This window comes from Sturnira hondurensis, unplaced genomic scaffold, assembly GCF_014824575.4.
Source record: "Sturnira hondurensis isolate 20B ecotype Veracruz unplaced genomic scaffold, ASM1482457v3 Scaffold0015793, whole genome shotgun sequence".
NCBI lineage: Eukaryota > Metazoa > Chordata > Mammalia > Chiroptera > Phyllostomidae > Sturnira > Sturnira hondurensis.
Genome location: NW_028088424.1, coordinates 3,335,356 through 3,361,119, shown reverse-complemented (window position 1 = coordinate 3,361,119; position 25,764 = coordinate 3,335,356). Strand labels below are relative to the sequence as shown.

The window sequence follows — 25,764 nt, the reverse complement described above, 5'->3', positions numbered from 1 at the left end:
CCTAACGGTAATCGATCTTCATAATTTCATAGTTGCAGTGGGAAAGTAGGAACAGCTGCTTGTGGGTGTTTCTCTACAAATAGTGGTACTGGCTGTTGGTAGTGTATGAGAGCCTTGATATTACATGTAGGGCTCATTTTTATTTATTTTATAAAAATATTTATTTGTTTTTAGAGAGGGGTGTGAGGGAGAAAGAAAGGGAAAGAAACATTGATGTGTGAGAGAAACATTAGCTGGTTACCTCTTGCATGCCCCAACTGGGGACCTGGCCCACAGCCCAGGCATGTGCCCTGACTGGGAATCGAACCAGTGACCTTTCTGTTTTCAGGCCGACACTCAATCCACTTAACCACACCAGCCAGGGCTCTTTTGTATTTTTTAATCACCATATGGTTGTCTGTGTCTATGAATTTGGTTTTTGTTTGTTTTTGTTTTGTTTTGTTGGGGTTCTTATTTATTTGTTTGGGGTTTTGTTTTGTTTTTGCTTAATTCCTTCACCTTTTCTACTCAGTTCTGCAACCTGGCTCCCCTCTCTTCTCCATCTGTGAGTCTGTTTCTATTTTGTTAGTGTATTTTGTTAGATTCTACATATAAGTGAAATCACATGGCACTTGTCTTTCTTTGACTGGCTTACTTCACTCAGCATAGTGCTCCTCAGGTCCATCCATGCTGTTTCAAAGAGTAGAATTTCCTCTTTTATGGCTGAGTAGTATTCCATTGTGTAATGTCTACAGTTTTTTATCCATTCATCTACTGATGGGCACTTGGACTGCTTCCAAATTTTAGCTGTGGTAGATAAGGCTGCTGTGAACATGAGGGTGTATACGTTCTTTTGAATTAGCCTTTCACGTGTCTTCAGATATATTCCAAGAGGTGGAATCGCTGGATCATAAGGCAGTTCCATTTTTAGTTTCCTGAGGTTTTCTGTACTGTTTTCTGCAGTGGCTACACCACTCTGTATTCCTACCAACAGTACACAAGGGTTCCCTTTCCTTCACATCCTTGCCAGTACTTGTTTGTTGATTTATTGATGATAGCCATTCTAACAGGCATGAAATTTTAATTTGCATTTTTCTGATAATTAGTGACTTCGAGCATCTTTTCATATGTCTGTTGGTCAACTACCTGTATATCCTCTTTGGAGAAGTGTCTATTAAGATCCTTTAAGTGGATTATTTTGTTTTTTTGTTGTAGTTTTGTAAGTTCTTTATAAATTTTAGATCTGTCATTGGCAAATATGTTCTCTCATTTAGTAGATTTCTTTTTTTAAGTATATTTTATTGATTATGCCATTACAGTTGTCCCCATTTTTTCTCCCCTTTATCTCCCCTCCACCGTGTACCCCTCACCCTCCAGCATTAACCTCTCCCCCACCTTAGTTCATGTCCATGAATTGTACATATAAGTTCTTTGGCCTCTCCGTTTCCCATACTATTCTTAACCTCTTCCCCATCTTTTTTATGCCTACCAGTTATGCTTCTTATTCCCTGTGCCTTCTCCTGCCCCTTCCCACTGAAAACCCTCCATGTAATCTCCATTTCTCTAGTTCCATTCCTGTGCTAGTTGTTCGCTTAGTTTTTGTTTTTGTTTTTTAGGTTCAGTTGCTAATAGTTATGAGTTTGTTGTCATCTTACTGCTCATAGTTTTTGATCTTCTATTTCTTAGATAAGTCCCTTTAACATTTTATATAATAAGAGCTTGGTGATGATGAACTCCTTTAACTTGACCTTATCTGGGAAGCACTTTGTCTGCCCTTCCATTCTAAATGAAAGCTTTGCTGAATAGACTCATCTTGGATGTAGGTTTTTGGATTTCATGACTTTGAATACTTCTTTCCAGCCCCTTCTTGCCTGTAAGGTTTCTTTTGAGAAATCAGCTGCTAGACTTACAGGAGCTCCTTTGTAGGCAACTGTCTCTTTTTCTCTTGCTGCTTTTAAGATTCTTTCCTTATCTTTAATCTTGGGTAACTTAATGAGCGTATGCCTTGGTGTGTGCTTCCTTAGGTCCAATTTCTTTGGGACTCTCTGAGCTTCCTGGACTTCCTGGAAGTCTTACTTCCTTCACCAGAATGGGGAAGTTTTCCTTCATTGTTTGTTCAAATAAGTTTTTAATTTATTGCTCTTGTTCTTCTTCTGACACCCCTATGATTTGAATGTTTGAGCATGTAAAGCTGTCCCACAGGTTCCTAAGCCTCTCCTCAATTTTTTGAATTCTTATTTCTTCATTCTGTTCTGGTTGGATATTTATTTCTTCATTTTGTTCCAACTTGTAGATTTGGGTCCTGGTTTCCTTCCCTTCACTGTTGGTTCCCTGTATATTTTGCTTTATTTCACTTTGGGTAGCCTTCATTTCTTCTTTTATTTCGCAACTGACCTCAATCTGTTCTGTGGGCATCCTGATTACCAGTGTTTTGAACTCTGCATCAGACACGTTGGCTATCTCCTCGTCACTTAGCTCTTTTTCTGGAGTTTTGATCTGTTCTGTTGTAAGAGGAGGAGCCTTAGATATTTTCCAGGGCGGGGCAACCCTGTTTGCTGCATTTTGACACTGTCTGTGGGAGAGGGATCAGAGCGGGAACAATGCGGCTGACTTGCTCCACGCTAGCCCTGCTTTCCAACTGACTCTCCTGTGAGACTGGGAGTTTCTCCCACTGTGGCAACCCCTGCAGTATTTTACAGCTAGCTTTGAGTTTTTGGTTTACCCAGCCCCGCCTTGCCCATGTGGCCTGCTGCCTTGCCAGCTGTGCTCTCCGCTAGGTTGCCCTCTCACATCTCTGTCCCTCCTACCGGTCTGGGTGAATGTTTCTTAAATTCCTTGATTGTCGGAGTTCCATGCAGTTTCATTTTCTGGCAGTTCTGGTTTATTGTTTTTAAATTGGTTGTCCTTTTTTTGGTTGTGCGAGGGAGTGAAGTATTTCCGCCTATGCCTCCATCTTGCTGGAACTCTGGTGAGTTTTCCATTTTGTTGATGATTTCCTTTGCTATGCAAAACTTTTTACTTTGATGTAATTTCATTTGTTTATTTTTTTTGTTTCTCTTGCTGGAAGAGCTATATCAGAAAAAATACTTTTACTAGCAGTGTCTGAGATTTTGCTGTGTATGTTTTCTTCTAGGACTTGTATGGTTTTGAGTCTAACATTTAAGTCTTTGATCCATGTTGAATTTATTGTTTATGGTGTAAGAAGGTGGTCTAGTTTCACTTTTTTTCACATATCTGTCCAATTTCCTCAACACCATTTATTGACTAGATTGTCTTTACCCCATGTTATGTTTTTACATCCTTTGCCAAATATTAATTGACTGTGAAGGCATGTGTTTTTTCCTGTGCTCTCTATTCTGTTCCATTGATCTATATGTCTGTTTTTATGCCAGTAGCAAGCTTTTTTGATTACCATAGACTTGCAGTGTAGTTTGATATCAGTTACTGTGATTCTTCCACCTTTGTTTTTCTTTCTCAAGCCTGCTGTGCCTATTTGGGGTCTTTTGTGGTTCCATGTAAGTTTTTGGAATATTCTAGTTCTGTAAAATATGCCGTTGGTATCTTGATAGAAATTGTGTCAAATCTGTCGATTGCTTTGGGTAGTATGAACATTTTCGTGATGCTGATTCTTCGTATTCATGTATACAGTATAAGCTTCCACTTATTTGTACCTTTTTCAGTTTCTTTATTCAGTGTCATAATTTTCTGAGTACAGTTCTTTTACATCCTAGTTTAAATTTATTGCTAACTTTTTTTAAAGCAATTGTGAATGGAATTGTTTTGTTATTTTTTCTTTTTGATAGTTCATTATTGGTTATTTTTGAATATTTACTTTGTATCCTGCTACTTTACTGAATTTATTTATCAGTCAATTAATATCAATTTATTTATTAATTTTTAGGTGGAAGCTTTAGGGTTCCCTGTACACAGTATCATGTCATCTGCAAATAAAGGCAGTTTTACTTCTTTTTCTATTTGGATGCCTTCTATTTATTTTCTTATCTGATTGCTGTGGCTAGGATGTCTAGTACTGTGTTGAGTAAGAGAGATGAAAGCAGACATTTTTGTCTTGTTCCTGATCTTAAGGGAAACACTTGTAGTTTTTGACCATTGAGTATGAGTGTAAGGTTAGCTGTGGCTGTCACATACGGTCTTTATTCTATTGAGATATGTTCCCTCTGTCATTCTGCTGGATTTTATCAAGTGCTTTTTCTGCCTTTACTGATATGATCATGTAGTTTTTATCCTTTGTTTTGTTTATGTGGTGTGTCATGTTCATTGATTTGTGGATATTGTACCAACTTTGCATCCTGAGAATAAATCTCACTCTAGTAGGGCATATGATCTTCTTAATATATTGCTGGATCTGGTCTCCTAATATTTTGTTGAGGATTTTACCAAGTTCATCGGGGATATTGACCCTATGATTTTCTTTCTTTCTAGTGTCTTTATCTGGTTTTTGAATTATGATCATGCTGGCTCATAAAATGAGCTTGGAGTCTTCCCTGCTCTTGAATTTTTTGGACTAGTTTGAGGAGAGATTTTAACTCTTTGAATCATTTTTGTATTATAGAAACACAAAAATGGAAACTGCCATTTGCTTAGTGAAAAGACTAGTTAATGGCAACCAGTAAGTGGATGTGTTGTCCTGCTGTAGGGTGTTTTTTGTTTGTTTGTTTTGCGTTGGTCACAGCAGAAAAGGGTTAGGAATGAAAGTTAGTATGTGCTTCATATCCTGCTGTTTTTCATCATAGCTTTTAATGAACCAGGTCTTATTGGCCATTTAAATGTTGTATCAGATTGCTTTGTAATCTCACTTAATCACATAAACTTGACACAGTATAAGTGTCTTGGAATTCAACTCTAACCGTCTTGAGGTAGGTATTCTTTTCAATCATAGAAGCAGTGGTTACACTGACAAAACCGTTTCACTTGAAATTGTCTTTGGATATAATAGTTTTCCTAATTTATCCCAGAAATATTTGGTCTGTTATTATTTTGCCAGTGATTGACATCTATTCTAAATTTCTACATTCTTATATTCATTTAACAGATATTAAGTGTGTGCCTACCTACAAACGCTAGGCACCATTATTGATGTGCTCTGTTGGCCTTATATTATCAATACTTCTGATTGATTATGTATTTTTCATTGGGAAGGACCTTTTGATTTCTCTACCTTTGTTCTTTCTCAGAGGCAGCAGCCCCAAGTGAATCAGACCAGATGTTAGGAGAATTGGAAGCCTTATCTGTTGAACTTAAGCATTACATTCAGGAAGATAACTGGAGATTTGAACAGGAAGTAGAAGAGTGGGAAGAAGAGCAGTCTTGTAAAATTCCTCAAATGGAATCTTCTACCAACTCAGTGTCACAGGATTTCTCTACATCCCAAGGTACTGGAGAAGGGCAGTATGCCAGTGATCCAGCGGTAGTCACGCTGCACTTTGTCAGCCAGCACAGTGCGCATCAGCTGGGGAGAACCGGCGCAGTGTGCAGCCGCAGCGTCGCCCCATGTAGCTGGTGTTGCACGACCTGATGGAATAGCTCATGGCTTCCGAATGTGATTTCTGATGAGTAGAAGTACTGGCAGAAGGACTAGCTAGCTACTAGAGGTTGTTGTGTATCCTCTTTACTTTTACTCTGGTTAGTTTTGCTTATTTCCCAGGTTGTAAGAGAAATTATGCTAGGATTAATAGGTAGAATTTATGAAAACAGTTCTCCAAAAGTGACCTTCACCAGGTCAAATACATGGTAATGGAAGGAAACTTGACTTTGAGTGGGGAGCACACAATAGAGTACACAGATGTCAAATTATAATCCTGTACACCTGAAAATTTTATAATGTTATTAACGGATGATACCCTGATAAATTTAATTTAAAAAGAATTTATAACATCATTAATTGTAATGCTATGTGTGAATGTGTCAAAGCTCAGGAACTTTAAAATGTGTGTGTATACATATATATATGAATTTTTTTAAAAAGGGTTATCTTCCTAACAGTTGGTTGTATGTGGGAAGCCTTCTTGGCATAAAGGAATATGACAAAGTTGGGAGTGCATTAAATTTTATGGGGTCATCATTGGGGCTTTGCTAAAGTAGCCATTTATTCTAGTCACAGTTTCTAGGGGAAACTTCCATAGATTTTTTTAAAAGGTTTGTTAGAAAGGTTGTATATTAAACTGCGTGTCAATCCTGCTCACCTTTTGCAAAGTTAATTATCATCAGATGCTAATTCCTGTGTACAATTCTTTATCAGAGCCTTCAGTAGCCGCTTCTCATGGGGTTCGCTGCTTGTCGTCTGAGCACGCCGTGATCGTCAAGGAGCAGACTGCCCAGGCCATTGCAAACACCGCGCGTGCCTATGAGAAGAGTGGTGTGGAAGCAGCCCTGAGTGAGGTGAGCGTGACTGAAGGAGCCCACATCCCAGAGGGGCAGGCTTTCAGCAGTGGTTTCCAGTTTTCTCACCTTTCGATATTATTCTGTTTCTGCTGCATTAAACCCAATCCCCCTTTATTTCTCCTATTTTTTTCTTACTCTTTCTCTCCCTTCTGCTGCCACAGCTTAAGGAACCTGAAACCAAGAAGCCCATGCCCCCGGAAGCAAACCTTGCAGAGCAGTCAGAACAGCCCCAAAAGGCTAATGATGCAGAGTCTGCAGCCCAGCCTAATTCTGAGGTCTCTGAAGTCGAGATTCCCAGTGTGGGAAGGATTCTGGTTAGATCTGATGCAGATGGATATGATGAGGAGGTACAGAGATGAGTGCAGGGGTTAGTTGTTTGTTGTCAGCCTTACATTCCCTTCCCTTGTCGCTTGGTGTACTTCAAGGTGTTTGGCAATGGTTAATATTTTCTTACTGAAACAGGTGATGGACAAGAGAGCCTATCTGGTTTGGCTTTAGTTACTGTGTTTAAAAAGATAACTTGTTCCCACTGTATACTGCTCCCAGTGTGCATCTACCCAGGCTTATATTTATGGGGGCCACCTCAGAGTTTACATGGCTCAGAAAGAGAATTTAATTCCTTTTCTGGTGTTAGGAACAAAAAAATTGCCTTTTACATTAGGAGTCTTTGTCTTCGGTAGTATTAGTTAATGCTTTTACAAGAAGTGTAAAATTTTCAGGTGTCTAATGAGCAAAGGAAATGTAAAGTGGACTTGTTTTAATTCTAATGCTTAAGAAGCTGCAGAGCCCAGGTTGGTGTATATCCTCTTTACACTTGTCACCACACGCAACCAGTTATGAGTCTAGTCCTTCAGATTTCTAACTTTGGCCGCGAGATATTTTTTAAATCATTGAAAGGCTTTCATTTTTGTGAAGTTATATTTGTGCATTCCCTAGCTCCAGACTCTTTTAAATGTATTATTTGTCCTAGTAAACGTCTAAAATAATTATATGTTGAGACTATACTCCCAAATTATAGAACTAAATTGGAATTCTCACCTCGGAGACTTCCCCACTGAGAGTTCTAATTTACTTGATTCTTTAGCAGTGCCAGAATAGATATTTTTAGACCTACATAGTTTTCCATCTGCTAATTTACGGGGCCTGTATAGAAATAGCTGGTCTGGGGCATTGTGTTGAGGGCAGGATTGCAAGTGTGTGTAGGCGTGGGTGCGTGTGGGAGTGTTGGAGTGTGTAGGAATGAGTGTGTGAAACCTGACTTGCAGCGTAGCCATGCTTCCCTTTAACAGTCTGCTCACTTATCTGTCATACACTCTTCTTTTGAACCTTTTCTCTCCTTTTCTCTGTGTTTTGTGCCCTCCTGTGGTAGGTGATGCTGAGCCCTGCCATGCAGGGGGTCATCCTGGCCATAGCTAAAGCCCGTCAGACCTTTGACCGAGATGGGTCTGAAGCAGGGCTTATAAAGGTATTTCTGAGTGGAGTGGTTTTTTTGTTTGTTTGTTTGTTTTTTAAAGATTTTATTTATTTATTTTTAGAGAAAGGAAAAGGGAGGGGGAACGAGAGGGAGAGAAACATCAATGTGTGGTTGCCTCTCACACACCCCCAACTAGGGGCCTCACCTGCAACCCAAGCATGTGCCCTGACTAGGAATTGTACCAGTGACCCTTTGGTTCTCAGGCTGGCACTCAATGCACTGAGCTACACCAGCCAGGCTGTTTTCTAATTTCTCATTTTTATACCACAGGTGTCATAATAGTGAGGCAATAATTTTATTAGATGCTAAACAATAGGATTAAAAATGTCCTTCACTGAAGTAAAACTCCCTTTCCTGCCCAACCGATGAATAAGATGCCCCATCACGTGACCGCACCTCCCCGGCCAGTGCCAATGGGCCTGAGGAGTGGTGTGGTCCCTCGTCGCACCCCCACTGGAGGGCCTGTTGTTCTTCGGGAATGTCTGTTAATAAAGCCGTTATTGAGACGTTGCCTTTGTAATTTGGAGCTGTAATATAAGAAAGTAGGCCTTGTTTTTTAAGGTACTTGAATAAAATTCAAGGTGCATGCATAAATTGTATTTATGTGGATTTAAAAATTTGGGTCCATGGGACTCAAGGATTGCCTGAAATAATGAAAACACGGTGTTTGGTTTTTTTTCTGAGAACGTTATGGAAAAATGTTTCTTATGACTGTAGTATGTCTTTGGTGCCGGAATGCTGGAGGAATTTTGTCCCTGATGATGTGCGGACCTTACACACGCCATAGTTGCCTCTGTAATCTCTTACTGAGGATTTCTTAGAGGTCTTTTTAGAGTTATAAAAACCTCTGTAGCCCGCAGGGATCAGTTTCTGTTCGCAGAAGCCCAGAGCGCACCCTCTTCTAACTACCAGTTGTCTCTGACAGGCATTCCACGAGGAATACTCCAGGCTCTACCAGCTTGCCAAAGAGAGCCCCACCCCGCACAGTGATCCTCGACTACAGCATGTGCTGGTCTACTTTTTCCAAAATGAAGCTCCCAAAAGGGTAGTGGAGCGGACCCTCTTGGAACAGTTTGCAGATAAAAACCTTAGCTATGATGAAAGGTGAGAAGGGATTCCCCGGAGGGACGCCCACTCCTGGGTCCGGCTCGACTCACACCCTGGTGGGGAAGCCGCACACTGTGTCCTTTCATTGCTTCCTGAACTTGGCCCCGCAGATCCATCAGCATCATGAAGGTGGCCCAAGCCAAACTGAAGGAGATCGGTCCAGATGACATGAATATGGAGGAGTACAAGGTGACGTCTTTCCTTTAAATCCTCAAAGCCACAAACATTAATTTCTGAGGCAAAACTGACCATTCTGTAACTCCTCCCCCACCCCACCCCCCAAAAACTGGGTACAATGTACAAATGATCTTTTCTTACCTTCAGAGTAGCAGGTTCCTTCATTCCGTTCTTCTGTGAGAGTGAATCAAAACTTCATTTTCTTAAATATGTGCTTTAGCCTGATTCTAGGCAACAAAACTCTTAATTCATGGTTTAGGTTTATTTTAAATAATATAGTTTTCTAATGTGTCTATTGGAGATTAAGTTTCTCTCCATTAAAATGCATATATAACTACACAGTTTTTTTAAAAGCACATGTTGTATATAAAACAGTGTTACCTACCACCCAAGGGGTGCCCACCACACTTACTGAGTTTGAGTGTGGTCCTGCATGATTGGGGCGGCCTTGACCTTCTGTCTTCCTCACATCTGGGTGGTTCCATCAGAACTGGAGAGGTCATCCATTTACACCAGAGCCCAATGACTTTGACATGGGTGTTGCCAATTTGGATGATAAATTCTAAAGTTCATGTGAAATACATATGAGGGGAAAATCCCCCAAAACTGGAATTATCTTCTAAAGGGCAGGCCCCTCGTAGTACAGACTTCTTCCAACCAGGTGAATGTTGTAGGAACCCATCTTTGTCAGTGTACCAGCTGGTGTTGTTATGAGAGGCTGTGTTAGGCCTCAGTGAAGTTTTTGGAAGACTCAGCGTGTTTGCCCAGTTCATGATGGGTGATTTATGAGTGCACTTGCCCACACCGCTCTGAGTGTTCAGCAGTTTTTGATGAAAAACAATATGACCTCCATGCCCTGCCCTCCCTATTCACCCAATCTTGCCCTGAGTGACTTTTTGGGGCTTACTTGGATGAAAAAAATCCTGAAAGGGAAATGTTTTGCCAACATGGAAAAGGTGAAACACGAAATAGCAAAAGCACTAAAATGCATAATTCTTCTACTGTTTTGAGCAATAGAAAAAAATGTCCCAAGGATTGTACTGCATCAAATGGAGAGTTCTTTGAAGATGACTGAAGTTGAAATATGTAAGAATAAATATGAAGGAACAGGAGGACATTAAAAGTTGAGGTCAATATTAGACTTACTCTAAATGTTGAATATGCTTTTAACTGAAAGTTTTTGTGTTGTTTTGCTTTTGTGCCAGGCCATATCTGCTCGATAAATATTTGTACAGAGTTTAAAACGTACTGTGGTGGAAAGTAGATAAATAGTTTATTGTGGTCATAATCACTAATAGTAGTTATTCCTTTCCAGAAGTGGCATGAAGATTATAGTTTGTTTCGAAAGGTGTCTGTGTACCTCCTAACAGGCCTGGAACTCTACCAGAAAGGAAAGTATGTTGGCCTTTATGCCAGTGAGGTCAGGGGTGGGGGCCCTGTTATTTGTTGATACCCACCAAGGAGTACTGAGAACCACAGGTGTGCGCCCCCCCCCCCCCCCGCCCCCTGATTGCATGTTAGTGTGCCTCTACTTTTCCCAGAGTTGCACTTAGTTTTGCTCTGGATGTCACACTTGTTTTTTCATCCTTTACCTAAGGATAGATTTATTAGTAGAGAGAGATAATGGCCAGATTTTCTTTGTGATAAATGACAATGAGCTCAGAAAATCAATTTTAGAGTTAGTGAGCATCTGGTCAACGTCTTTGTTTTAGAGTTAAGAAAAACTGAAGCCCGGGGAGATTTTATCTTTGTTTTGGGCTTTGGGCCAATTTGTAGAAGAGCTGAGACTGGCTGCAGTTTTTTAGGCCCCCAGGCTTTTCCCAGCACCACCTCCACCTTTAAGACTTTCCCAGAACTGCAGCCACATGAATGCTTGTCTTGGGGAACAGTGACGTCTGGGCTTGGATTCTGGAGAAGGAGCAGTCAGCTGTCATTTATCTGCCATTTTCTAAGGTACCAAGAGGCCCTTTCCTACTTGGTGTACGCCTACCAGAGCAACACGACTCTGCTGATGAAGGGGCCCCGCCGGGGGGTGAAGGAGTCTGTCATTGCTTTGTACCGGAGAAAATGCCTTCTGGTTTGTACTGTTTGTAAAGCCTTGCTATCTTTATGGTTTTGTCTTTACCTCTGCTCCTTGAAGCCATGAAGAAATATAACTTGAAAATCTGCAGCAGGTTTTAGATTTTTCCAAACTCTCAAGAGGATATTAACATTGGAAACAGATGATTTTAAATTACTTAAGTGAATATCATTCTTCTTCAATCCCTGATAGAAGTCAGGATGTGAATGTTGTCCCTTTTTCTGTGCCCTTTATGTATGCCTGCATTTCATCACATTGGTTTTCTACTAGATTGTGAGTTCCTGGAGCACAAGTTTTCTTAGCTGTTTTCTGTGTCTGAAAGATAGTAAGCATGTAATAAATAAATGTGTGTAGGAGGAGTGCAGTATTTTTTCTGTGTTCTTGCTAGTGGATGAGAGTTTTAGTGACTTCTAAAGACACTCCAGTTTTTTTTAAAAGTATGAACCACAAGAATTGGTCTGGCCATTCTGTTGTTATCGTTGCCATCACTGGAGGCCTCCTGGCCTGTTTTGCATTTGACAGCCACATAGGAGAGCAGACCAGTATCCCCTCTGCCGACCTACGGATTTAAAGAGGCGCTTGTCCTTCTGAAAACTGAAGAGGGGGCTTGCCCTCGGGGTGTGCTCGTGTTCATCTTCCCTGACCCCAGCAGTGGGGCCCTCACAGGGGCAGTCCGGCCAGTGTTTCTGCCCTGTGGACACCGAATGGAGCAGATGAAGTCATAACGTATAGTGACCTCAAGAGCTTCATTTTCTGATTTATGCTTGATTTCTGTGTTAGTTAAGGTGTGGCGGGGCATTTTGAAGCTGAAGAAAAGGGGCTTGTATATTTGATGGACCTGAATTTTATTAGAGTCATACTTTTATTTTTTAAATCACCAAATGCAGAATACTTGTGAACCATCCTGCTCAGTTTCCACAGGTAGGCAGCAGTAGTGATTTAGGTTATTTCCATGGCTTGTTCTCTACCCTCAGTGCGGGTCAGAATCCCCTAGGGAACATCCACGTGAAGATGATGCACAGACCCTCCCCAGGCCGGTAAACTGGCTCCTGGGCAGCTGAGTGTCTTCTGCAGGTGATTCTGATGCTTAGTGGAGATTGAGAACCATTGAACAGGCCTTTTAGTGGAAGCAGGTGTTAGGCACAATCTTGTAAGTTTAGGCCATTGGGTCAGAGGCTCAGCTGCACGAGAGTCACCTTGGGAGCTTTGGAAAAAATCCAAGTGCTCAGGTCCCCTGCATTCCAGTTACATCAGCATATGGAGTGGGACCCGGGTACAAAGTGATTTTTAGAGACATTCCCTAGGCAACTCGAATGTGCAGTAAAGTTTGGCAGCACTTGCTAGGATCTTCTAAAATAGACACTTACCTTTCTCAGACTCTTTTTTTCCTTTTATTTGTAGGAGCTGAATGCCAAAGCAGCTTCTCTCTTTGAAACGAATGATGACCACTCTGTAACAGAGGGTATTAATGTCATGAATGAGTTGATCATTCCCTGTATTCACCTTATCATCAATAATGACATCTCCAAGGATGACCTGGATGCCATTGAGATCATGAGAAAGCATTGGTGCTCTTACCTTGGGCAGGATATTGCAGGTATAATTGTTGAAGGCTTCTGAGAATTACAGCACTTTATAGCACTGGTTGCCAAGATTTTTGAAGGGATTATTGGAACCCCCTGGGATATAAGTGAGTTAAAAGGGGATCTGCTCTATTAAAACAAAGGCTAGGGGCCCGGGCCTCTGTTCCTCTTCCCCACTGCCTCCACCCCTTACCTCTTTGGTGGCTGCTGACGCATCTTCACAGAAGACCAGGAAACCCTGTTGGAAAGCACCACTGCTCTCCAGGAATTCCGTTTTCCAGAATCTGAAATCTAAGCCCTGGGCGGTATGGCATTATCCTGTGAATTGAAAGGTCCTGAGTTTGATGCCCAGCCAGGGTACATGTCTGGGTTGTAGGTTCATCCCTGGTTGGAGTGCGTACTGGAAGCAACCAACTGATTTTTCTCTCCGTTTCTCTCTCATTGCCTTCCTCTCTCTCTAAAGATCAATAAGCATGTCCTCAGGCAAGGATAAAAAAAGATAATCAAAATCTGTTTAGGCAGCTTGATTATGGTGCCATCACTAAATTTTCCTCAGGTATGAAGTAGCAAGACAGTCATATGAACTATGATGCCTTTGAGATGAATAAATTAGTAAATGGAACATTGTTGCTTGTCCAACATATTTTAGGGGGAGAGCCTAAAACTAGTAATTTTTAAGTGAGTTTGGTAGACTTAGAAAGTTGGTGTATATTCTAATATGATTTTTTCATCAGTGTCTCACTGATGTAAAGATATCCCATTGACTTGTTCAAGTGTTCAAGTTTATAGTTATTTAAAAATTCTACTATAATTAGTAGGTATGAATTTCCTTTTAATGTCTTCAGTTTTTATTTAGACCATGTGTGGTATATAGATTTACTTAATGCTCTGTGTACACACTGTATTTTAATCATTTGAAAGAACATAGCTCCATTATATTTATGACACAGAGCTTTATATCTACTTCTCAAAGTTTAAAAGGATGGTTGATTGGAAGATGTGTTCGTACTGAAGTCAATATATAGTGTTAGTCTGTCGGATGTCAGATGGCTTAAAGCAGTGGCCTAAAATAAAGCTTTGGTGTATTTGGCAAGTAGGTCTTTGCTCCCAGTTTGGTCTGAAGGAATCACCACTTGTTAGCTGGCCAGACTAATGCTCTGAGGTTGGATAGTAAGCCGTACGCAGGGCTTTCCCATACAGTTGTACACTTAGTTTTCACTCAGACGTCTGTTGAGCTGCCTGAGATGTAACCATCCGTTGTCTCTCCACAGAAAATCTGCAGCTGTGCTTAGGGGAGTTTCTACCCAGGCTTCTGGACCCTTCTGCAGAAATCATTGTCTTGAAGGAGCCTCCGACTATTCGACCCAATTCTCCCTATGACCTTTGCAGCCGGTTTGCCGCTGTCATGGAGTCAATTCAAGGGATTTCGACTGTGACAGTGAAATGAGCCGTCACATGTTCAAGGCCCGTCCTGGTCCTTTGATTGCCTCCCTGTTGGACAGAAGTCTGTTAATCATGCTGTTTACCTTGGGGAAGGAATTAGGTGAAAAAGTAAGATTCAGATCTAGACCCCAGCCATGCTGTGTGTGTGTGTGTGTAACAAAGGACTGAAAATAAAATTGCACTTTTTAGGAACAGAATAACTAAAGCAATTTTACTGAAAAAGGCAGGAGCCAATGTATGAAAGTGTTGAGTTATACAGAAGACCTGAAATGTCCTCTTGTACCTATGAGAATGCTCAGGCTTTTCTAAGCCTTTTACCACGTTTTAAATTATCCTTCAGGCACAAATACTTTTGACAGCAGAGTAGAAGGGTGATTCATCAGAACCTGAACCAGATGAATAGCTACTAGTTAATACAGATGACATTTGAAAATTCTTAACTGCAAGAGATGAAAAATGTAAACCTTGCCTGGCCCTGGGCAGGAGACAACAGACCAGGATGCTGATACACCGCTGCCCTTTGCATTGGGGAGACTGTAAAGTTAGGTAGCAGTAAAATGCTGAAAAGTCAAATGAAAGCTGCCTCTCCTTTCTTTCTTCTTTCTCTTTCATTTTATATTTTAAAATAAACCAGAAAACCTCATGCTCAGTCCTCAGTGAAAGAAAGAAAAGCATTAAGGACTTTAGATGGAATAACATTGTGAAACTTGACTAAAGGTAGTATTTTTTTTTTCGTGGGGGAGCCTTTATTTTTTAATTTAAGTTTAGTTGGTGTATAATATTATATTCGTTTCAGGTGTACAATACAGTGATTTGGCATTTTTGTACCTTACGAAGTGATCGCCATACTAAGCCTAGTACCCATTTGTCACCGTACAAACTTATCCCAACGTTGTTGACTGTATTTCCCTTTTCCTTCTTCACCCATCCCTCCCACTACCACCCAACTAAACAAAACAGAAACAGACTCATAGAAACAGAGATCAAAGTTATGGTTAATGATGCAGCATTTTGTCATTAATCATTTGGGTAAAATTTTCTAGGGTGTGAAAATTGTCGGAAACATATCTAAGGCTGTTGCTAGCCCGAAAGAAAATTTTGTTGCCCTTACCCTTTTTGTTTCGAAAGAAGAAGGGATATGGGTTTGTAAAAAGAGGGAAAAACCTTCTACATATGTGTAGAGAGAGGAATGTCCCATTGACCCTTTTTGGCTCCAGCTTGGGTGTTTTAACGAAATTTTACAATGAATGAGGAAAGTGTGGGAGGGAAGAACACTTGATACAACTATGCAGATTTTATAAATGTGCAATAAAAGTATTTGTTTTACCTTTGGTGTGGAGTATGGCCTTTATTTAAATACACCTTTTTATTTTGGAAATGAATGAACTCGGTAAGCGTTTGCCATGTTTCAGTTTTTCTTTTTTTAAAGAAACAGGGGTTAGATTAAAGGGCGAGGAGCTTCATGGGGAGGGATGGAGTGAGAGCAGCACCGGGCAGTCCTTGAGTGGTACCTAGAGGGGACCAATTCCTTTTTATCTCATTTGCTAGTTGTATTGCATGGAACCACTGTGTAATCTGTCAAATTTAGAAGGCAAAAAAAAATTTAACTAAATTTTTTGTGTTTTGGTTCCATTAATGGTTTGGTCATCTTTTCCACATATTCAGAAGTATCTTTTGTGTTTTAAAGTTTCTGCAGCTATTCGTTTCATGGGAAATCGGTCAATTTTCTTACCCATTTTACCTTTTACTGTTTAAAATTTTAGACCAATTGTCTCTTCTAAATCCCTGTCATTATTGAGTGCTGTGCACAGTTAATATTATTTTACTTATTGCAACACTGCTGAGATGATGAGGACTGTGGTTTGTACAAGGTCGTATGTGTCCTAAGTAGTGGAGCCAGGACACTAACCCTTGGTGGTCTCACTTGTGCTTTTACCAACTGCCCTCCTGTACTTGATAGTCTCGTAAAGTCTTTTGCTTTGTGCCTTTCCACATTCGTTATCTCCTGGTCACCTCCTGGGAATGTACAGTTGGCCAAGAAAGGAACAGATGGGCATCGAGTGTTCAGTGCCAAGTAGCTTCTAAGGTTGAGATTCACTGAAACCACCAGGGGGAGTGCTGAGAAGTAATTTTTTTTCCTCATCTCAGCTGACTGCCTTAGGTTCAGTCTGGGTTTTTACACTTGAGTTCCCATACTGCCTCAGGCTAAGAATGGCTTTTACCTGTTTAAAGGGTGTAAAAAGAATGAGGGCTGGAGACGGAAGGGGAGGGAGGAGAAACCCTAGTGACAATTACCTAAAATGATTAAAGAGTTTGGGCAGGGTACTTGACCTTTGAATAAATTCTCCTGAGACTGGGTTTAGACGCTGTGCGTAACTAGAATTGCAGTCCTCTTTTAACTACGAGGCATATAAGCGCGTTTTTACCCTACCCACTTACAGAAAGGTGTGAAGTGGATACATAGAACAATTTAACAAGTGATCTGGAGGCTAGTGTTGAACGAAGGGCTGGGACATAGCAGGGCTAGGACAGGAAGGGCAATTAGTTGTAGCTATAGTTTATCATTTTCACTGCTCAGTTTATTGTATTTTATTGTATGGATAACCTCAGAATTTATTCACTAGTTGTTTGAGTTGTTTCCAGTTTTGGGCTACTACCCACACCCCTACCAGGAACATTTACGTATGTATCTGTCTTTTCAGGCACACAGGAATGCATTTTCTGTGAGTGAAATTATGGGGTCATGGGAATAGATAGATATATCTTTATTGGCTACTGCCAAACAGTTTTCCAAAGCACTTATACCAATTTAAACTCCCACCAATGGTTTATGAGTCCCAGTTGTCCATATTCTTGTCAAGATTTGTTTTGTCAACATTTTTATGTTATTTAAAAAATATTTTATTGATATGCTATTATAGTTGTCCCAATTTCCCCCCTTTGTCACCTCCACCCAGCACCCCCACTCCCTGCAGCAGCCCCCCACCTTAGTTCACATCCATGGGTCGTGCATATAAGTTCTTTGGCTTCTCCATTTCCTGTACTGTTCTTAACCTCTCCCTTTCTACTTTGTACCTACCATTTATAATTTTTAATCCCTGCACCTTTGCCCCCAGACTCCCCCTTCTCCCCTGATAACTCTCCAAATGATCTCTGTATTCTATGATTCTGTTCTTATTCTGCTTGTTTGCTTAGTTATTTAGATTCAATTGTTGATAGTTGTGAATTTATTTTCATTTTAGTGCTCATCATTTTGATCTTTTTCTTACATAATTCCCTTTAGGATTCCATATAATCATGGCTCAGTGATGAGGAACTCCTTTAGTTTACCTTATCTGGGAAGCACTGTATCTGCCCTTCTATTCTAAATGATAGCTTTGCTGATAGAGTAATCTAGGTTGTAGGTCCTTGCTTTTCATCACTTTGAATACTTCTTGCTGGTCCCTTCTAGCTCACAAAGTTTCTTTTGAGAAGTCAGCTGACAATTTTATGAGAACTCTTTTGTAGGTAACTCTGTTTTTCTCTTGCTGCTTTAAAGATTCTGTCTTTAGTTTTTGGCATTTTAATTATGATGTGTCTTGGTGTGGGCCTCTTTGCATCCATCTTGTTTGGGACTCTCCGTGCTTCCTGGGCTTGCATGTCTATTTCCTTCACCAAATTAGGGAAGTTTTCTTTCATTGTTTTTTCAATTTCTTGCTCTTCCTCTTTTTCTGGCACCCCTATGGTTCGGATGTTGGTACATTTAGAGATGTCCCAGAGGCTCCTTAGCCTATCCTTGTTTATTTGGGATTATCTTTTCTTCTTACTGCTCTGATTGAATGCTTTTTCTTCCTTGTGTTCCAAATTGTTGATTTGATTCTTGGCTTCATCCCGTCCACGGTTGGTTGCATGTAAATTTTTCATTTCACTTAGTGTAACCTTAATTTCTGCCTGGGTCTTTTTTATGTTTTAAAGTACTCAATGAGTTCCTAGAGCATCTTGGTAACCAGTGTTTTGAACTCTGCATCTGATAGGTTATCTCCATTTTTGTAGTTCTTTCTCTCTTGTTTTGTTCTTTCTTTTAGGCCATACTTCTTTGTCTCCTCATTTTGGCAGCCTCCCTCTGTTTGTTTCTGTGTACTAGGTAGAGTGGCTTTTACTCCCTGTCTTAGTAGTGTGGCCTACTATAGGAAAGTGCACCTGTAAGTTGTATGGGGTCGAGCCTTAGGTAATCACCAGGGTGGGGTGCATTGTGTCACTGCTCTGTGGCTTTATATGGGGGAGAGCTCAGAGAGAGGACAGTGCCAATGCCTGACCTCTGGAGGAAGCTATCTCTCAACACTTACCCTGTTGCCAGTCACTTAAAGTGGCATTTCTCCTCACATACCACTGGTGCCCTTCCAGCTGTTGCCCTGGTGCTGAATCCCCAGAGGGGGTGGCTTTGCGTGAGTCCCAAGTCCATTGTGGGCCCTTGAAGAGGAATCTCTTCAGAATACTGCAGTTTCTTTTGCCACCCTGACCCTCGCTGGTTTTTACAGCCGTAAGTTATGGGCACTTATCTTCTTGGGCTGGAATCCTGAGGGGTAGTCTGGTCTGTGGCTGGGATCCCTCACTCTCCAACTATCCCTCCCTTTTTTTATCTACTACATGTGGATGTGGGACTGCCTAATCCTTGTCTCTGTGCCTCTCTGCTTCACCCCTCCTACCTATTTGGATGAATGTGGCTTCTTTAAATCCTTGGTCATCAGACTTTCATACAGCTCACTTTTCTGACAATTTTGGACGATACATATTTTATAGTCTAGTAGTAATTTTTGCTATAGTTGTATGAGGAGACAAGAGGCATGCTTACCCATGCCTCCATCTTGACCAGAAGTCTTTTGTCCATATTTTTAAACTTATCTTTCTGGTAAACATGTGATGGTATTGTTTTAATTTGTACTTCCCAGGTGCTAGTGATGCTGAGCATCTCTTTTTATACTAAGTGTCCTTTGGCTGTGTCTAAATCTTTTGCCCACTTTTTTGTTGGATTTACTGCCTTACTGATTAATAGGAGTAAAAAATATATTCTGGTTATGTAAACTTTTGGTTATATGCATTGTGTATATCTTCTCCAGCTCTGGTTTTTTACTTTTGATATATTTTGATGAAAACAAATTTTTATTGTTAATGTAGTCCAATTTATCAGTACTTTCCTTCATAGTGCCGACTATGCCCCATTGAGGAAATAATTACCAAGGCCATGAAGATTACCTGTGTTATCTTCCACAAGTTTTGCTATTTTACATTTCACAATTAGCTAGTTGACCTGCACAATGTATTGAAAACATTGTCCAGTTCCCAGTGCTCTGCCTTTGGCACAAATCAAGCGTCTGTGGAGGCGTCTGTTCCTGGGCTGTCATGTCTGCATGTCTGTTCCATGGGCCCATTGGTCTGTGTGTACTGATGTCACAGTGTCTTAACTAGAGCAGCTTTGTGAGTCTTGATTTCCCGTACAATAAATGAATCAAGTTTTGAACATCTAGATCATCTTGTCTAGTCTTTGTCTTTTGTATTTCCATATAAATTCTAGAATCAGTTTGTCAGCTTCATATATGCACACACAAATCTCCAGAGATTCTTACTAGATTTACATGACTATAGATAATTTGGAGAGAATCAACATTCTCTAATTTATAAACATGGTATATTCTATTTATTTAGATTTTCTTTAACTTCTGTTAAAAGTTGTCTACACCTTCCATAAAATTTATTTCTGGATGTTCTCAAACTATTGTAAATGTCACTTTTAAAGTTCCATTTTAGTTTTTGCTGCTGGTATCTAAAAACAAAGTGATGTTTTTATATCAACTCTGTATTTAAAGACTAATGAGTTCACTTATGAATTATAATAGTTCATCAGTAGTATTTTTTAGATTTTCTATGTACCCAATCATGTTATTTGTGAATTACTTTTATTTATTTCTTTAAAGTTCTTACAACATTCATTTTTCTTGCATAGTCATATTTACTATAAAATGCTGAATAGAGGTGGTAATAGTGGGCTTCCTCATCTCCTAATATCAGACTAAAAGTTTTCAATATTTTACTAATAAGTATACCATAGACTTTTCATAAATTCCATTTATTAGATAAAGACTAATTGTTCCTATTCCTAGTTTTCAAAGGGTTTTAAAATTATAAATGGATGTTGAAATTTATCAGATGTTCTTTCTATCTTGAAATGATTACATGGACCTTTTCCTTCTGTTCATGTGTGAATTACATTTATTAATTTTAAATGTTAAACTGTGCATTGCCAGAGTTAATTTGATCATGATATAATTTATATGTATGTGGGATTTATTTTTCATGTCTATAATTTTTGTGTGTATATTCATGAAAGATTGGCCTTTAATTTTTTTTCTTATATTGTCCTCAGGATTATTCTGGCCTTACTGATTTGGGAACTGCTCTCCCATTTTCTGTTCTCTGAAAGAGTTTAGATAAGGTATAGCTATTTCTTCCTTATGTCTGGAAGAATTCAGCATTGAAGCCATCTGCACCTAGAATTGTTTGTGTGTTTTGTAGGAATGGTTTTAGTTGGTGTTTTCTTTTTTTAAAAAATATTTTATTTATTTTCAGAAAGAGAGGAAGGGAAGGAGAGAGGGAGAGAAATATCAATGTGTGGTTGCCTCTCATGTGTCCACCACTGGGAACTGGCCTGCAACCCAGGCATGTGCCCTGACTGGGAATCGAACCTTGATCCTTTAGCTTCACAGGCCCGCGCTCAATCCACTGAGCTACACCAGCCAGGGCCTTAGTTGGTGTTTTCAAAGAGCTATGTTCGTTATCCTCGGTTTTTATTTTCCCCACCTGTTTTAATTCAAAGCACCTCAGTGATTCTTAACCTGGGCCACCAATCCAGAATCAGCTCTATCCCTTTTAAAAAACAGTTGTGATGGCCTTGTTAGGTTTGGGCTGGGGCGCTGGTGCTTTCATGCTTAGGAAGCATCACGATGATTCTGATAGTCAGGACTGAAACTACTTCACAGAACTTTTATGCCTACTAAGAAAGTGGCTTTTACATTGTCATCAACACACTGAATTCTGTGGTTTTATTAAAAGACTGTAGAACCTTCTTCAATAATAGTTTACAGGCTTCCATGCTCTCTGAATTAATGTTTTATCTTTGACACATGGCTCATGTTAAAATCAACTTTGATAAAGTATAGAAAAATATTTTTGTATAATTAACCTTTCCTTTAATTTCCATAAATACAACATTTTCCTAAAGTTTGCTCACAGCTCAACTTCTCAGCTATTCAGTCATTAACATTACTTTTCCCTGAACTATCAACAAAATGCAAAGACAACCTACTGATTGGGGGAAGATACTTGCCAATGACACATTTGATAAGGGGTTAATATCCAAATTTATGTTTTAAAATTAATACAATTCAACACCAAAAGAACAAACAATACTATTTTAAAAATGGGCAGAGTATTTGAATAGACACTTCTCCAAAGAGTACATACAGATGGCCAATATATGAAAAGATGGTCAGCATCACTAATAAGGTTAGTTTAGGGAACTCTAGAACAACATCAAGCATAACAACATTCATGTCATAGGGTAACCAGAAGAAGAAAGAGAGATTGAGAACCTCTTTGAATAAAACTTCCCAACCTGGCAAAGGAAATAGACCTACAATAAAAGTCCAGAAAGCACAGAGAGTCCTAAACAAGATAAACCCAGAGTGGCCCTTGCCAAGACACCATGATTAAGATAGCAAAATTTAAAGAGAAAGAATCTTAAGAGCATCAAGAGAAAGTTACCAACAAGGGAGCTCCCATAAGACTGTCAGCTGATTTCTCAACAGAAGCTTTTGCAGGCCTGAAGGGATTGACACAAAATATTCAAAATGGTGAAAAGCAAGGACCTACAGCCAAGATAACCCAACAAATCTATTACTTAGAATCAAAGGGTAAACAGTTTCCCAAACAAGAAAAAATTGGCAGTTCACCACCATGAAAGCAGTATTATAACAAATGTTAGAGGGAATTCTTTAAAAGGAAAAAAGGGAAATATGAATAATAAAATGGCAATAACTATGTACCTATCAACAATCACTTTAAATATAAATGCATTATGCTCTAGTCAAAAGACACAGGGTAGCTGAGTGTATAAGTAAACAGTCCATACATATGCTGACTACAAGAAACACTTCGAAAGTAAAGGGATGCAAAAAGATAAATATATTTCATGTATATACTCTGAGATAATGTTTTGAGTTTCTTCAGGTAAATTCCCAGAAGTAGGATTGCTGGTTCAAAAGGAAGCCAGTTAGAGAAAGACAAATACCATATAATCTCAGTTTATGTAGAATCTAATGAACAAAATAAACTGACAAAATAGAAACAGGCATGGGTTCACGGGACGGACTGACAGCTATCAGAGGGGAGGAGGTTAAGGGGTTGGATGAAAGAAGGTGTAGAGATTACACAAAAAAACCCCACATATATTTACTACATAGACACAACAGGGTGGTGATAGCCAGAGGGAAACAGGGTGGGGGGAAGTGGAGGTGGGCAAAGGGGACATAAATGGGGACAGAAATGCAGGGTGACGGATGCATAATGCGGTCTGCAGATGATGTTTTGTTGAGTTCTGCACTTGAAATCTGTATGGTGGTGTGAATGTCACCCCAATAAATTCAATAAAAAAGATATTTCATGCAAGTGGAAACAAATTTAAAAAAAAACTGAGATAACAGTGCTTGACAAAATAGCCTTTAAGACAAAAGCTATAATAAGAGACGAACAAGGACATTACATAATGATAAAGGGATCAATCCAACAAGAGGATATAACCCCTGTAAAATGTATGTACCCAACATAGGAGTACCTAAATATATAAAGCAAATATTGGTTGATATAAAGGGAGAGATAGATAGTAATGCAGTCATAGTAGGGGACTTTAATACCCCATTGATATCAATGGATAGATCTTCCAGACAGAAACCAGTAGGGAAACAGTGGCATTAAATGACTCATTAGAGTCATTTAATTGATGTTTTTAGAGCAGTTCCTTACAAAGCAGCACAATATACATTTTTTTCAAGTGCACATGGAACATTTTCTAGGATGGACCACATGTTAGGCCATAAAACAAGTCACAATAAATTTAAGAAGATTGAAATCATATCAAGCATCTTCTCTGACCATGAAGACATGAAAGTAGGAATCAGTTATAAGAACACTGAGAAACACACAAACACATGGAGGCTAAATAAGCTGTCACTAAACAATGAATGGGTTAACAATGAGATCAAAGAACAAATAAAAAATACCTCAAGACAAATGAAAATGAAAACACAACCCAAAAGTCAATGGGACACAGCATAAGCAGTCCTAAGAGGGAAATTCATAGAAATACAGGCACACCTCAGAAATAAGAAAAATCTCAAATAAACAATTTAACCTTATACCTAATGGATTTAGAAGAACAAACAGCCCAGAGTGAGTAAAAGAAAAGAAGTAATAAAAATCAGAGAGTTGCCCTGGCTGGTGTAGTTCAATGGATTGAGTGCGGGCCTGCAAACCACAGGATTGCGGTTCGATTCCCAGTCAGGCCACATGCCTGGGTTGCAGGTCGGTTCCCAGCAAGGGACTCACCAGAAGCAACCATACATTGATATTTCTCTCCTTCTCTCCTTCCCTTCCTCTCTAAAGATAAATAAATAAAATCTTTAAAAAAAGTCAGAGTGGGTATTCCTGAATCAAGCTGCTTTGACTTCTTCAAATACAATGTCTCCATTGGAAATTTGTTTTCTCTGAGCAAAAAAATTTTGCCTGAGCAAACATGAGCAAAGTGACAATATATGAGTAATAAATCAACCTAAAAGTTGGACTAAAGTGAAGGCTGTCACATTGTCAGGACTTGCTGGCCCAACAAAAAGCAGATCCTGAATGAAGGTCTTGACAACGCAAGTCACTGCTGAGCTTGACTTGGTCAGAGCCCCAACCAAGCACACCTGCCCAAGAAACGATGGGCAGAGAGGAGGTTGGGTCTCACTTTTCTGTGGATCTAGAACACTGTGTCTTAAAAGTTACCAATCCGTATATCAAAATAATAGTCAGCCTCATCCTCAGCCTGCAGCCCAGTTATATGCAGAACACCTGAGTTAGTTGAGGTGTCTTTGGATCCAGAGAATTGGCTAGGGACCCTGGAGACCCAGTGCTTATCTCAGTCTGCTTTAAATGACAGAAGACACTGGGAAGGGCTCCCAGGCTTCTGCTTAAACTGCCTTTCAGCAAAGTCACCAACACTGATACTGGTGTTCATGGTGCATGTGAGTCTGGCCGTTGCTCCCCTAGATACAGAGGGAAAGGGGGACAGAGTCAGCATAGACTGAGAGAGGAAACTGCCAACAAAGACACTTGTCAGAGGTGGAGCAGGAACCAGGGTAAACTTTCTTAGGAAACTAAGCATGTAAGGAATAAAATTGAGAATTAATACCTTGTCCCTGAGGCCTGTCCCTATCTATGCAGTGAGAGAGAAGCATGAGGTGGAGCAGAGCCCAGACCATGGGATGCACAGCCCCTGAGTCTGACAGCTGGGCTGGGCTGGGCTGTCCCAGGTCTCTGCCAGAGGAAGGGCTGTCCATGCAAATACGTGTCCCTCCAGGGACTGCTGAGCTCCTCCCTGAGCCCTGGTGCTGGAGCTCAGCTAGCACCCAAACTGAGGAGGATGGAGGTCAGCTTTACCCCTGGGGAGAGTTGTGGGAGGAAGAATCTGCTCAAGGAGCTCTGCTAGGCTAGAGAAGACACATCTAGTGAGTCCTCGTTTATGGGCACCTGGCCCAGCCCCCAGGCCCAGACGCCTTTGAATGAAAGAAAAATCCTCACTGTGCACCTATGTAGGAACTGAAGGCTATTCCCACAGTGCCCCCTAGGGGTCACAGGGCACACATTTTCCTGGGTCCTAAACTCTGGAAGCTCAGTTTTCTGCTGTCTCTATTCATACACCTATGGTCTGACTCCTTGATACTATGACTGTCATTCACTGTACATGGGACTTTTTGGTTGGTTGTTCTGTTTGGTTTCTGAAACAGTCACAACACCTTTAATTTGTTTTTGTGTTAAAATATATCTCAATATGTTATATATTTTTACTTCCATTTTGTTCATATGCAAAATGTATTTGCAACCAGTACTCCCAGATATAAAATTTTCAATTTAAATATTTGAAAAAATACCATATTTCCCAAAAATTCTGACTGGCTTTAGTTAAAATAAACTTTTAATATTGACAAATAAGAAAATTGTCAGACTTTTTTGGATATTAATCAGTCTTCTGCATCAACACTTCTATTTCTACATTTATTTGGGTTTGTTTTTTCCCCTTTGCAGGAATTTTTATTCTGTCCTAAAACGTCCACTTGCCTTCTTTGTCATGTGGTCGTCAGGAGTCCATGTGGGCTGTGCGGTTAGTGAAGACGCACTGCAGTGGAGGGCGCTACAGTCAGGCCCCACCCACCTCCTGGTTCCCAGGGAAG

General features: G+C 40.1%; 1 protein-coding gene across 7 annotated transcripts in view; it reads left to right on the top strand.

Moving 5' to 3' along the window:
* USP28 (ubiquitin specific peptidase 28) overlaps positions 1-15,576 on the top strand; it is a 76,263-nt gene extending 60,687 nt beyond the window's left edge. For 5 of the 7 annotated variants that reach the window (XM_037065642.1, XM_037065641.1, XM_037065643.1 and 2 more), the window contains 10 exons: positions 5,175-5,372; positions 6,239-6,378; positions 6,543-6,728; positions 7,751-7,846; positions 8,781-8,959; positions 9,073-9,151; positions 10,455-10,534; positions 11,093-11,216; positions 12,621-12,816; positions 14,074-15,576. In XM_037065642.1, coding sequence (XP_036921537.1) covers positions 5,175-5,372; positions 6,239-6,378; positions 6,543-6,728; positions 7,751-7,846; positions 8,781-8,959; positions 9,073-9,151; positions 10,455-10,534; positions 11,093-11,216; positions 12,621-12,816; positions 14,074-14,249 — 1,454 coding nt within the window. In that variant the 3' untranslated portion in view covers positions 14,250-15,576. The remainder of the gene's footprint in view (positions 1-5,174; positions 5,373-6,238; positions 6,379-6,542; positions 6,729-7,750; positions 7,847-8,780; positions 8,960-9,072; positions 9,152-10,454; positions 10,535-11,092; positions 11,217-12,620; positions 12,817-14,073) is intronic. The other 2 variants (XM_037065645.1, XM_037065644.1) reach the window with 1 other exon arrangement.
* Positions 15,577-25,764: the final 10,188 nt, after the last annotated feature.